This window comes from Carcharhinus amblyrhynchos, chromosome 24 (genome assembly GCF_965287045.1).
Source record: "Carcharhinus amblyrhynchos chromosome 24, sCarAmb.v2.hapA, whole genome shotgun sequence".
Classification (NCBI taxonomy): domain Eukaryota; kingdom Metazoa; phylum Chordata; class Chondrichthyes; order Carcharhiniformes; family Carcharhinidae; genus Carcharhinus; species Carcharhinus amblyrhynchos.
In genome coordinates this window covers 26,380,382-26,395,195 of record NC_137347.1, presented here as the reverse complement: position 1 = coordinate 26,395,195, position 14,814 = coordinate 26,380,382, and the positions used below count along the sequence as shown (strand labels likewise).

The 14,814-nt window shown below is 42.5% G+C and overlaps 1 protein-coding gene across 1 annotated transcript in view; it reads right to left on the bottom strand.

The window, feature by feature from the left end:
- Window positions 1–14,249, bottom strand: part of LOC145357692 (serine incorporator 1-like) — a 43,119-nt gene extending 28,870 nt beyond the window's left edge. The window contains exons 1-2 of the mRNA XM_080211119.1: window positions 14,107–14,249; window positions 334–495 (exon numbers count right to left, since the gene is read on the bottom strand). Coding sequence (XP_080067245.1) covers window positions 334–495; window positions 14,107–14,145 — 201 coding nt within the window. The 5' untranslated portion in view covers window positions 14,146–14,249. The remainder of the gene's footprint in view (window positions 1–333; window positions 496–14,106) is intronic.
- Window positions 14,250–14,814: the final 565 nt, after the last annotated feature.

Sequence of the window (14,814 nt, the reverse complement as noted above, 5' to 3'; positions counted from 1 at the left end):
TCAGTTGTGAAGATCATATTGAATTCATTTATATATAAAAATACAAAAACAGGAATATTATCCCGGCCTTAAAAATTCTGGTATGAATATTGTGAACTTTCTTCTTCAAATTTAGTCTCTTTTGAAAATATGACTTGTTAGGATGGGTTCCACATGCCGGGATCCCCAACCTTATCATTTTTCATGTACAAGGTCATGGGTCACACAAAAAATGGCTATTTTCAGTGAGGCATCTGGTCGGCTGTTGGCTTTCAACAAACCATAACTGAGGAAATCTTCAAGAGAGAAGACGGAACTAAATTGGAAGTATTATATTTATTTAGATGTATTCACCTTCTTAAGTTGGGCCTCTATGCCTGGTGCTATCATAATGCAGGAAATAATTGTTCCAAGGAGCAAGAAGATGCCATAGGTGAGGCGAGTAACCACTGAGTTCTTGGCAGAGGGACAACAGCTACAAAGCAGGCATGACGCACTTCCACAAAGACACGAGGCCTAAAAAGAAAATAATCAGAGTTATAACTCAAAGCAATTTGTAATTTATCCTTTCAACTAATAACAATTTATAAAGTACCTTTAATGTAGAAAACAAAACCACAGCCAGGGGAATTTTCCCCTCCTGCCCGTCATGTGGATCGTAGCGGATGAGGGGCGGACCATGCAAAGGTCCATTAACCTTCAGGCAGGATTTTCCACTTTTGGTGTGGGTGCAGTCGGAAAATTCCGCCCACAATATTTCACAAAAACTAAAATAGTCATGATACAATACAGACAAAACACAATATAGATCTTTTTAATTGCAATCAGTTCACCTTCCCAATACTTTAAAAAAAAGATATCAAGGTAGATATTTCCCTGTGCATTCTATGATTGCCATGTCATTTCAAAGTCTAGAGCATTATAACATCATATCTCAGCGCTTAATCTTGCCTGAAACCTGCCTGAGAAGAGTGAATGAAGAAAAAGTGATAAGCAGGGTGAGTGTTCACCATAAATATCCCTTTCAAAATATTAGACCTGTAGACAGCCTTATTTTGATACTGATTTCTTTCATTCATAAAATAAGATGGCCCGGATTTAGAGACCAACGCAGTTGACTGTTGTCATCGGACAGATTGGACAGCAACTTCTAGAGCCCTCACATACACAGTTAAACATGGAAACCGAAGATAGCAGCTGAGTTATCCTGCTGCTCCATAGGCTGAGCTACATCGATAGATTCATATAGAGACATGAAGCTGGGGCACTTGCCTACTAAGCAGAAAAGGTCAGGATTAGTGAATTCAAATGTTAATGAATTTTTAAACGGTGATAAGTCACATTTGCTGCCAAACTACTCAGTCACTGAAAGTCTGATTTTACACATGCGGAATCTCATTCCTGTAGAACATAATAGTTGGGGATGTCAAAAAAAAAAATTCCTCCATATCGCTCTCTCAATCCCATTTTTCATTCATTTCTGTACATGATTTCATTTATACTTTTCGTTTAGTGTTTGCAAATTTCAGTGCAGATTTTTCAGCCGAATTGGCTGAAGGGGTACATCACTGTCTGCCTTTCTCCCATACATCCGATCACCTTTACAGGGTGTTGCATTGCATCAGATGCCCAACAACTACAAGCTTCCCCTCAAAATCTATGGGATTTTTCAGAGCAGTGCATGGTGACTGTCATTCTTTATTTGCTGAAGGCACAAATTCTTGATAGTTTGCAACTCCACAGCACCCATCCTTCAGCTATGAATTTGGTCAGGGTAAGTCACCAAGCTATTCATACATAAAATACAAACAAGCCTGAACAAGTCCACACAATGCAGTTTCCAGTAGGGATCAACTGAGAACAAAATGGAGAAGTAATCCTTGCTCGTAACCAGCAGACACCAAAATAAATCATAGTGCACCTACTGTCACGATAACCACACAAGTGCCAGCCAAAACCATCTCCAACAAAAAACATAACCATCTCCCTTTGATATCCAATGGCATTACCATTACAAAATTCCCCCACCATCAACATCTTGGGGTTACCATTGACCAGAAACTGAACTGGACCAGCCATATAAATACAGGTCAGAGACTCCTAACTCTCCAAAGCCTATCCAACATCTACCACAAACTCGTGAAAATCTCACTAGTTTGTTTTTATTATTTTTTGAACACAGGTTTAATATAACACCTTCATCCCTTGGATGTGCACACCTCCAACAACACAAGTTCATTCAGGACAGAGCAGACCGCCTGATCAGCATCCCATTCACCACTTTAAATCACTGATTCCATCTATCAACACTGCACAATAGCAGCAGTGTTGTACTTAATTACAAGGTGCACTGCAGAATTCTAGCAAAGCACCTTCAAAACTCAATCTCTACCATCTAGAAGAACAGGGCAGCAGACTCATGAGACAGCACCACCTGCAAGCTTCCCTCCGAGCCACACACCACCCTGACTTAGAACTATATTGTTCGAATCCTGGGACTCCCTCTCTCCCTCCTCCCAATGTGACGGGCGAGCCGACACCAGAAAAACCAATGGTTCAAGAAGGCAGTTCATCACCACCAACTTAAGGACATTTAGGGGTGGACAATAACCGCTGGCCTGCTTGCGATGCTCAAATCTCAAGAATAATACTTAAAAGGGAAAAGAAAACTAATTTGGAACAAGCCTGGAAACCTGGTTTGAATAGCTGTCACAAATTTTCTTAGCCAAACTTACTAATGACTGGGAATCAGAGGAAAACTTCCAACTGATTATAATATAACCAAAGTTGCATAAAGAAAAAGAAAGAATGAGACAAAAATTAAGGAAACAACAATAAAATTAGTAATATATTCTTTATAGGTTAAGAATTGGAATAATGCAAACTACTTAATCCCTAAAATGGATAAAACTCTGTCCTTGGTACGAAGTCTTAATTGAACTGAATGCTTTTCAACAAATTATCATACCAAGATGACAGATTATGCTCAATATATTAGAAACCACAGCATGGGAGAAAGGTGACAGCACTTTATGGGTTTCTCTGTCAATAAATCCCTTTGATTATGTTCTGTATTATTTTAAAGCCAAGCAAAGAAATCTCCTCTCAGCCTGGTCAAAGTCATTCTCCAACCAGCTGGTACACACTCAAATGCAAGATGGCAAGCTAACTATGTGCTACGCCATGACTATAAAGCCACACGCCAGCAATATAATCTAACTTCAATAATACATCAGTAACAGCTAAATGCAGTACTGGAAAGCAGCACTAAAACAGGTAAGCATAGGCAGTTATAGCTTTATGAATATTCTCAACATCAATACTCTCAGTTCTGTAGAATTCACATCTTTCCCCCAAGTATGAAAACATTTCTTTCATTTGTCTGTACTAACCTAGTCCAAATTTCAACCTGTCCATTTCAATGCAGCTTTTGTTTTTTGCCAGTTCTTTGCCTTAAGTCCAGAGACTAGAGTTTAGAAAAAAATGAAAAGCAATCTCATTGAAACTTATAGAATTCTTACAGGGCTCAGCGGGATATTTGCGGGAAAGATGTCCAATCTGATGGATGGTCAGAACATGGGTGGGCCACTTACAACTGAAACAAGGACCCTTTCCTTGATCAGAGGGTGGTGGATCTTTGGAGTTCTCTACCTCAGAGAGGTTACTGCGTGCATTGAAGACACAAATTAATAGAATTCTAGATATTAACGACACCAAGCATTATGGGAGTGGTGTGGGAAAATGGCATTGAGATGCAAGATTGAGCATGGTGCAGCTGAATGGAGGAGCAGGCTTGAGGGACTGAATAACTAACTACTACTCCCATATTCCTAAATGAATTTGAGAGATGAACAAATACAAAATCGCATGCATATTTTGATGAACAACATTTGAACTGCACAAGCTTCACATAAAATCCTCACTTTTGTGCAATTACCAAAAAGTCATTGGGGTTGTGATGAATAAGGAATTTGCATTAAAAGTGCCTCATCGCCTCTCTCTCCCAAAAGCACTTTGTCTATAATGAAGTAATTTTCACACAGCTGATTCATCATCAAAACCACTCTTAACATCAAGATATCACCTACCTCCAACACAGAAACCTCAATCCAAACTTTTATCACATCATGACTGGGCAATCCCAATCCTCTTATTATCTAAAAACAAGAACTAGCAGGCCACAGCTCCCCTCTATCCTGCTCTGCCCTTCAATAATGCCATGGTTAATCTTCTATCCAAATTCTGCCTTCCCACCCCATCCACATTGAGAATTATTGAATGATTGCCAGTCAGGAAGCTATTCTGTCCATAGCATCCAGACTAATTCTCTGCAAGTTAACTCAGCAAGTCTCACTCCCATGCCCTTTCCTAGCAGCCCTGTGAATTCTCTCTCTTCAGGTCTCTATCCAAATTCCCCTTTTGAAAACTTTGGGTGTATCTACCGCCAAGACATTCCAAAGGTGTACATTTAGATACTAACCACTTGCTGTGCAAGCAGCTTTTCCTCATGTGGTTTTTGATTCTTTCGCCAATCACTTTAAACCTGTGTCCTCTGGTTCTTGACCCTACCACCAATGGTAATGGTTACTTCCTTTCTAAGCTGTCTGCAACCCCACATGAGTTTGAATAAGTCAATCAAAACTCTCAACCTTCTCTCCTTAAAGAAGAAAGATCCCAGTTTCTCCAATCTATCCCCAGAGCTTCATCCTTGGAACCATTGTAAGTCGTTTCTGCACTCTTTCCAAATCAACTACATCCTTCCCAAAGTGCCTCGATTCCCTTCGTGTCCAAAGATTTATCAATCTCAGTGTCAAAAAATTCAATGCAGCATCTACAACCTTCTGGAGTAGAAAATTCTAAACATTCAAAACCTGAGTGAAGAAATTTCTTCTCATCTCTGTCCTAAATTGCCAATCCTCAGTCAGAGCCATGACTCCCAAGTCATAAACTCCCCAGGCAGGGGAAATGAACCCCTCAGTATTTACTCTGTCAAGCCCAACAAGAATTTCATGTTTCAATGTGATCATCTGCATTTTTTTGATTTCCAAAGGACATAGTTCAATTCTACCCAATTTATTTCATTGAAATCCATCTTATTTGCACTCTCCAATTCTAAAACTACAAAGCAAGCACAGACCATATATTCACCAAAGTCACTCATAGCCAATGCCTGTTTCGACGAACTCCATTAGCTTTGTGTTCCATTGAATCTAAGATTCTTATTAGAACAAAGAACAAAAAAAAATTACAGCACAGGAATAGGCCCTGCGGACCTCCAAGCCTGCACCGAACATGTTGCCTCACTTAACTAAAACCCCCTACGCTTCCATATTCCTCTATTCCCATCTCATTCATGTACTTGTCAAGATGCCCCTTAAAAGTCAGTACCGTATCCTCTTCCACTACCTCCCCCAGCAACATGCTCCAGGCACCCACCATTCTGTGTGTAAAAAATCTGCCTCATACATCTCTTTTAAAACTTGCCCCTCGCACCTTAAACCAATGCCCCCTAGTAACTGACTTTCCACTCTGGGAAAAAGCTTCTGACTATCCACTTTATCTACGCCTCTCAATCTTGTAGTCTTCTATCAGGTCTCCCCTCAATCTCCATCACTCCAGTGAGAACAAACCAAGTTTCTCCAACCTCTCCTCACAGCTAATGCCCTCCATTCCAGGCAACATCCTGGTAAATCTTTTCTGTACCCTCTCCAAAGCCTCCACATCCTTCTGGTAGTGTGGCGACCAGAATTGAACACTATATTCCAAGTGCGGCCTCACTAAGGTTCTATAAAGCGCCAACATGACTTGCCAATTTTTAAACTCAATACCCCAGCCGATGAAAGCAAGCATGCTGTATGCCTTCTTGACTACCTTCTCCACCTGCATTGCTACTTTCAGAGACCTGTGTACATTCCTGTTTCTCTTTGACTAGGTTCACAATATTCTTGTTATTCAAGGTTGCTAAAACTTGCCATATTTATCCTTCATCATTATAGGAATGTGCCAGTCCTGAATCCCTATCAACTTACACTTGAAAGCCTCTCACATGCCAGATGTTGATTTGCCCTCAAACATCTGCCCCCAATCTACATTCTTCAGTTCCTGCCTAATATTGTTGTAATTAGCTTTCCCCCAATTTAGCACTTTAACTTGAGGACTACACTTATCTGAATTGTGGTCACTGTTCCCAAACTGGTCCCCTACTGAAACATCGACCACCTGTCTGGGCTCATTCCCCAATACCAGGTCCAGTATGGCCCCTTCCCTAGTTGGACTATCTACATACTGTTTCAGGAAACCCTCCTGGATGCTCTTTACAAACTCTGCCTCATCCATGCCCCTGGCATTAAGTGAGTCCCAGTCAATAAAGGGGAAATGAAAATCTCTCACAACAACCCTGTTGCTTTTACACCTTGCCAAAATCTGCCTACACATCTGTTCCTCAATCTCCCACTGGCAGTTGGGTGGCCTATAGTAAACCACCAATATTGTGACTACACTTTTCCTATTCGAGTCCAACCCATATTGCCTCGCTGTATGAGCCCTCCGAGGTGTCCTCCCGGAGAACAGCTGTGATATTCTCCTTAACCAGTAGTGCAGCTCCACCTCTATCATGCCTGAAACATCTATATCCCGGAATGTTAAGCTGCCAATCCTGTCCTTACCTTAAACAAGTCTCTGTAACAGCAACATCATAATTTCTAGTATTAATCCAAGCTCTAAGTTCATCTGCCTTATCTGTTACACTTCTCACATTGAAACAAATATACTTCAGTCCACCAGGCCCTCTCTGATTTGCAATCCCACCTTGCCTGCTGTTTCCCTGAATCTTACTGGTTCTACTCTCTCATTCCCCTTCAGCTAATTCACCTTTGCTTTGGGTCCCATCCCTCTACCAAACTAGTTTAAATCCTCCCGTGTGACACTAGCAAACCTGCTGGCCAGAATATTTGTGCCCCTCCAGTTTAGATGCAACCCGTCCTTCTTGTATAGGTCCCATCCCTCTACCAAACTAGTTTAAATCCTCCCGTGTGACACTAGCAAACCTGCTGGCCAGAATATCTGTACCCCTCCAGTTTAGATGCAACCCGTCCTTCTTGTATAGGTCCCATCTGCCCCAGAAGAGACTTCAATGGTCCAGATATCTGAAACCTTCCCTCCTACACCAGCTGTTTAGCCATGTGTTATTCTCAGCTTTAAATCCCCAAAGTCCTCATACCTCCCTACTTTCAGTCTGCAACCCCAGAACCATGCATCCTCTTTTCCAACACAGTTCTCCTTCTCATTCATCACTCCCTCCACCCCACGACAGATAATCTTCGACCCATTAACTCCAGACATCTGAAATGTTCTCCTTTAGTATCTTTGCACACTCCTGAATCATTTGCTTTACAGCTACATTGTCCATCGCTTCCACAACCCCCCACTCAATGTCTACTCAGCACTGTGGGACAGTGGTTAAGCACTGCTGCCTCACAGAGCCAGGAACCCGTTTGATTCCTGGTTTGGGTCACTGTCTGTGTCGAGTTGCATATTCTCCCCGTGGGTCTCCTCCAGGTGCTCCGTTTCCTCCTATAATCCAAAGATGTGCGGGTCAGGTTGACAGGCCATGCTAAATTGCCACTTAGCGTTGGGGCAAATACATAGGGCTACAGGGATAGGGGCTGGGTGGCATTGCCGTTGGTGCAGATTCAATGGGCTAATGGCCTCCTTCTGCACTGTAAGTATTCTTTTCTATAGATTCTATACTCACCAGTTAAACTCCTGCAGCACGCATATCCCTGTAGATTAACATAGTGGAAAGTTAGAGGAAGTAGACAAAAACAGCAAGTATTTTGTGCAACAAAACCAAAAGACAGATGTGGCAATACCCTCATGATTGCAATGAATGAAGTGCCAGCATAGATTATGTGTTCAAGTCCTCGAATCAACAGCCTTATGACTCAAAATGTCACCAGCTGGGGTTTGATGCTGGGAATCGATGCTGGGAATCTTTTCAACCATTCGAGCCGAGCTCACCAATAATATTTATTTTCACTCAATGTAATCTGCATTAAACAGTCCCAGTTAACGTCTCTTCACAGTAGCCTTATATGAATGAACCCGCATGTGACTTTCCCAGACTACAACGCTTTAAATGCTAAAGTTTTGTTGAACACAAATACCAATTTTGTACTGATGGCCTGAACTTTGTTTGGGGAATGAGTAGCTCTTTCAAAACATTGGAACAAGCACGATTGGCCTCCCTCTCTGTTGTCTCATTTAATGATAGGCTGTAACAAAATGTTAGGGAAATGTGTGAATCTGGAGTTCTGATAGAGAAGTGGGAAAAGTAACTTCCCAAATATTTGTGAAAATAAATTCACAATTATGTTTGGAAGTAAAATTTAAAAAAACTTTCTCCTTTCTATTGCTATTCTGCTGTATAAACTGAAATTTAGGTTAAAAAATCTGGAAATAAAAAACTGACTGCTTCGTGGTCATGTCAGTAAGTCAGTTGTACAGAGTTGGTGTCTGAAGGACGTTAAACATGTTGGATTTTGTGACTGCTTCATGGTCATGTCAGTAAGTCACAAAATCCAACGTGTTTAACGTCCTTCAGACACCAACTCTGTACAACTCCAGACCCACACCAACGTAGTTGACTCTCAACTCCCCTATGGAATGGCCTTGCATATCATTCTGTTGCGTCACAATGCTTCTGACAGTTCAAGAAGAAAATCCAGTTACCTTCCGAGGGCAACTAGGGTTACACAATAAATGCCAGTCTTGCCAGCAAAACCTATTGCCAAAGAGTGATTTTAGTCTTAAATCTATTTTGCTCCATGACCTAGTGGAAGTTTAGAATCAATGCACCAGTTAAACTTGTAGCATAAATGCATACTGAACTAAGGTTCAACTTTTCAAAATAAACGCGTTGCGCTATTCAGAGCTACAGCAACATGAATGCCCATTATTGGTACCGTGCAACTAATCTCAAAAGCAGGAAACAAGTAGAATTTTATTTAATTCAAACTTTGTGGATTTTATTATTGTCACTCGACTGTGAGCATTTGATCCTCGCATAGTCTACATTCTTTGTTTAAATCCACAGCATTAAAGTACATGATAAACTAGGCTTGTACTCGTTAGAGTTTAGAAGAATGAGGGGAGATCTCATTGAGACGTATAAGATGATGAATGGGATGGATAGGATAGAGGTGGAAAGACTCTTCCCGCTCAAAAAAGACAGTAGGACTAGGGGGCACAGCCTCAAGATAAAGGGGGGGCGGTTCAGAACGGAGTTGAGGAGGAACTTCTTCACTCAAAGGGTGGTGAATCTCTGGAATTCTCTGCCCGTTGAAGTGGTGGAGGCTGCCTCGCTAAATATTTTTAAGAAGCGGGTTGATGGGTTTTTGATAAGAGAGGGGATTAAGGGTTATGGGGAGAGGGCGGGAAAGTGGAACTGAGCCACGACAGATCAGCCATGATCTTATTGAATGGCGGGGCAGGCTCGAAGGGCCAGATGGCCTACTCCTGCTCCTATTTCTTATGTTCTTATGTTCTTATGTTCTTATATAGCCAAAGCTGTAAAACAAACAACAATCTTTGTATACTTCTGGAGGAAGGATTCTTTTTGGGAACCATTCAGTCATCCAATAATAGAACATCTCCCACATTGTACCACTTGGACAAGCTTTGTAAAAATGCTTGAAATTAGTCAGCCATCTACAAGGTACCACATAGTACACTCACAACTAAGGTCAGACCTTGTAGAATTAGGGGACAAACAGCAGACTGAACACTAAGAGATTATGAGTTACTCACGCTGGCAAAAACTGGGAAATGGTATTACGCAAGGATTGGTGCTGGAGCCACTGTTTGTTCTCCACTGTACTTACAATTTCCAAGTCCAAGTCAACGTCAAAACTTGCATACAAATTTGGGGGTGTGATTAATACAGAGGAGGACAGGAAATCCACAGTGACTCACAAAACAGGTTTGCAATTGAGAAATGAACTGCAATATAGGTGAGTTGAGGTGGTATATTTTGATAGGGGAATAAGATTGCACACTGCTTGGAAAACAAGTATGTAAAACGGAGTAGATGGATCTAGGGGTACAGGTCCACAAGTCACAAAGTGACAGATTAATAAAGCCATTTTAAAGAACTGTATTGGGGGGTTGTTTTAGAGTGATAAAATTGAAAACCAGAAAAGTTATAAAAAGCTTGTATAGAACCTTAAGCTACACTTGGGAGTACTCCATATACCTAAGTGGAACAGTACAGAGGCACAGGGGAAGGTTTGAAAATGGATTTAATAGGATATCTGAATGACGTTGTTAAGCCTTCAAAAAAAAAGCTTCAACAGATTGGGGCACTTTTCCTTCGAGAATAAAAATTGAATGTGTGGAATTAAATTGATTAGGGACAGTCAGCATGGCTTTGAGAGTGGAAAATCACATGTCTCAAATTTGATTGAGTTTTTTCAAGCGGTAACCAAGAAGGTAGATGAGGGCAATGCAGTTGTTGTCTACATGGACTTTAGCAAGATCTTTGACAAGTTACCGCATGGTAGGTTGTTGCGTAAGGTTAAATTTCACAGGATCCAGGGTGAGGTAGGCAAATGGATACAAAATTGGGTGGATGACACACACAGAGGGTGGTTGTAGAGGGTTGTTTTTCAAACTGCAGGCGGTGACCAGCAGTATACCTCAGGGATCGGTGTTGGGTCCACTGTTATGTGTTATTTACATTAATGATTTGGATGAGAATTTAGGAGGCATGGCTAGTAAGTTTGCAGGTGACACCAAGATTGGTGGCATATTGGATAGTGAAGATGGTTATCTAGGACTGCAACGATCAATTGGGCCAATGGGCTGATGAATGGCAGATGGAGCTTAATTTAAATAAATGCAAGATGATGCACTTTGGTAGAACAAACCAGGGCAGGACTTATCTACTTAATGGTAGGGCACTGGGGAGAGTTATAGAACATAGAGATCCAGGGGTACAGGTAGATAGCTCCTGGGAAGTAGAGTCACAGGTGGACAGAGTGGCGAAGAACGCATTCAGCATGCTTGGTTTAATTACTCAGAACACTGAATACAGGAGTTGGGATGTCTTGTCGAAGTTGTACAAGACATTGTTAAGGCCACACTTGGAATACTGTCTACACTTCTGGTCACCCTATTATAGAAAGGATATTATTAAACTAGAAAGAGTGCAGAAAAGATTTATTAGGATGCTACCGGGACTTGATGGTTTGAATTATGAGGACAGGCTGGGTAGACAGATTTTTTTCCCTGGAGCATAGGAGGCTTAAGGGTGATCTTACAGAGGTATATAAAATAATGAGGGACATAGATCAGCTAGATAGTCAATACCTTTTCCCAAAGGTAGGGCAGTCTAAAACCAGAGGGCATAGATTTAAGGTGAGGGGGGAGAGATATACTAAGGTCCAGAGTGGCATATTTTTCCCCACACAGAGCATGGTGAGTTTCTGGAACAAGCTGCCAGAGACAGTAGAGGCACGTACAATTTTGTCTTTTAAAAAGCATTTAGACAGTTACATGGGTATGATAGGTATGGAAGGATAATGGCCAAACGTGGCAATTGGGGCTAATTTAGTGATTAATAAAAAGAGGGTGGCATGGGCAAGTTGAACTGAAGGCCTGTTTCCATGCTATAAAATTCTATGACTATGCCTCTGTGTGTGATCTGATAAAGATTTTATGATGAAAGATGGTCAAGCAGATGTAGAGATGATGTTTCCATTTGCAATAGAAACCAGTGTTAACACCTACAAATATGACATAGTCACTAATAAACCAAATAGATAATTCAGGAAAAACATCTTGTTTGCGAGAATAGAACACATTACCACAAGAAATCAACGAGATGATAAGCATAGATGTACTGAAGGGGAAGTGAAACATGCAAGGGGAAAATAAATAGAAGGATAATTTGAGGGGATTAGAAGGATAAATGGAGGCCCAAATACAGGCAAGGACCTGTTGGGCCAAATAGTATTTACAGGCTCTGTGCTGTTTGATAATGATGTGAAGATGCAGTGTTGGACTGGGGTAAACACAGGATCTAGATAGGCTGGGCGAATGGGCCAGGAAATGGCAAATGGAATTTAATGTTGGCAAGTGTGAGGTGGTCCACTTTGGTAGGAATAATGGTAGGAAGGATTATTACTTACGTGGCGAAAAACTGCAGCAGGCGACGGTGCAGAGGGACCTCGGGGTCCTTGTGCATGAGTCGCAAAAACCCAGCTTGCAGGTGCAGCAGGTGGTCAGGAAGGCGAATGGGATGCTGGCCTTCATAGCAAGGGGGATTGAATATAAAAGTAGGGAGGTCTTGCTGCAGCTATATAGGGCATTGGTGAGGCTGCAGCTGGAGTACTGTGTGCAGTTTTGGGCGCCGCACCTGCGCAAAGATATTTTGGCCTTGGAGGGAGTGCAGAGGAGGTTTACTAGGCTGATACCGGAATTGAGGGGGTTGAGCTATGAGGAGAGGCTGAATAAACTAGGCTTGTACTCGTTAGAGTTTAGAAGAATGAGGGGAGATCTCATTGAGACGTATAAGATGATGAATGGGATGGATAGGATAGAGGTGGAGAGACTCTTCCCGCTCAAAAAAGACAGTAGGACTAGGGGGCACAGCCTCAAGATAAAGGGGGGGGGGCGGTTTAGAACGGAGTTGAGGAGGAACTTCACTCAAAGGGTGGTGAATCTCTGGAATTCTCTGCCCGTTGAAGTGGTGGACGCTGCCTCGCTAAATATTTTTAAGACGCGGGTTGATGGGTTTTTGATAAGAGAGGGGATTAAGGGTTATGGGGAGAGGGCGGGAAAGTGGAACTGAGCCACGACAGATCAGCCATGATCATATTGAATGGCGGGGCAGGCTCGAAGGGCTAGATGGCCTACTCCTGCTCCTATTTCTTATATTCTTATGTTCTTATAACACCAGGTTTAAGTCCAACCGATTTATTTGATAGTAAAGCTTGTGAGTTTACTATCAAATAAATCAGTTGGACTTAAACCTGGTGTTGTCAGACTTCTTACTGTTTGATAATACCTTTGGAAGAAGTTTAGCAAATCATAACTTTTCAGATAAATGAATAATTCAGACAAATAATTGTATCTCATTTCTAATTTAGCAGTGCAAAAAATTAATTTAGTATGCTCACCCAGGTCAATGCTAATACAAACAGATCTGGACAGCTCGAGTGACTAACTGCAAGGGTTGCGGGGAGGGTGGAACAGGATGGCAAACAAAGATTTTTTTTTAAGAATCACTCAAATAAACATTAGGGCAGATTGTAATGGGCACAATTCCTGGATGGAAGCAAGACAGAACTGAATCCCAAACCACAGTCACTAAGCTGCAGATGTCAGACATCTGCTTCTGGGAGGAAAACAGGGGAAGTAAATAAGATTACGTGAGCTGCAACCATCAGCAGTGTTTACAAGTCAGAAACAACATGTGCTTTACTCTCAACAAGTACTCCCCACAACCACTAAGAGCAGTAAGTGTCCCTTTAAAAGGGCACAATCGTCATGTTGCGAAACGAAGTGCCTGACTGATGATACAAATTTTAAACTACGATTTGAGCCACAAGAAAATAACCTTTATTTATCCATCCACAGGTAAAATATTTCCAGAAGAAAAGTTACACAAGTGTTCTTTCTTAAAACAAAGTTACACATCAAGGAGCAAGAAAAACATCGTGCGCAAACCAAAGCTGGTCTGCCACCAACTTCCTCAAACGGGAAGTAAAAGATTAGTTTTAAACATAAAAACAACTCTCAGCTCTTGGGGAAGAAACCGGATAATTAAATGCAGCTTTTAAAATGGAAACAAGGAGGTATTTCAGTCAACATGATAGGGAATGTGATTTAAGGTGCTGAAAACCCATACAAAGCCACTTTCACACACACCCAGGTCTATTGTTAAGATTAAAGGGAACAGGGCACATTTTTGAGCCCAATTGAGGGAATGTTGTTAGGCCTGGCCGGAGCGGGGGGCGGGTAGAGAGCCCCGAGCTGGAGTAGAACAAGGAACCGGGCCACCCACCAGGCATTCGGCTCCTGGAGGAAAAGTGGGAGCCGGAGTTTCCCCGCGGTAAAAGTACTCACACAGCTGGCCAGGGAACAAATTGCTAGGCAGGCTCCCATGGTAAATGATTCTCGAACTCTTGAACCTCACCGCCGAGCAGAGGCCCTCACAACCCGTCCCTCTCCCCGGCTTCTGTTGTCTGAGCTTCACTCCGGCTTCGGCTTCTGCTGTCTCGGCCCTTTCCGGAAACACTCGGCAGCTTCGAGTCCGGGACTCAGCCTCACTCGGCCCTTTCCGGAAACACTCGGCAGCTCCGAGTCCGGGACTCAGCCTCACTCGGCCCTTTCCGGAAACACTCGGCAGCTCCGAGCCCTCCCACTCCACAGCGCCGCTGGCAGGCTTAGAGGACAGCTCGCCGACCAGCGATGACACATTGCCGCCTACTGGTTTGGAGGACCTTGGCCTCTTTTAAGGTCAAACCAAATAAACAAACTCAAATTAAATCAGGACAAAGTAAAAGGGGCAGCTCGCCAAAAGGAGGGGGAGCTGCCCGAACAAAATCAAAGTACAAAGAAAACTTGAAAACATCAAATTAAATTGTGATTGTTAGGGTTTGATAATGCACCCCAGTCCCTGCGGTGCACAACGGGCGCGGAAGGCGTCCACTGCACCCGTGGACATTGCATGCTCCCTCCCCAGGGACACCTGGCTGCGAACATAGCCACGGTAGAGAGGCAGACAGCCAGGATGGGCGGCCCCTTCGATCGCCCGCTGCCTGCACCTGTAAA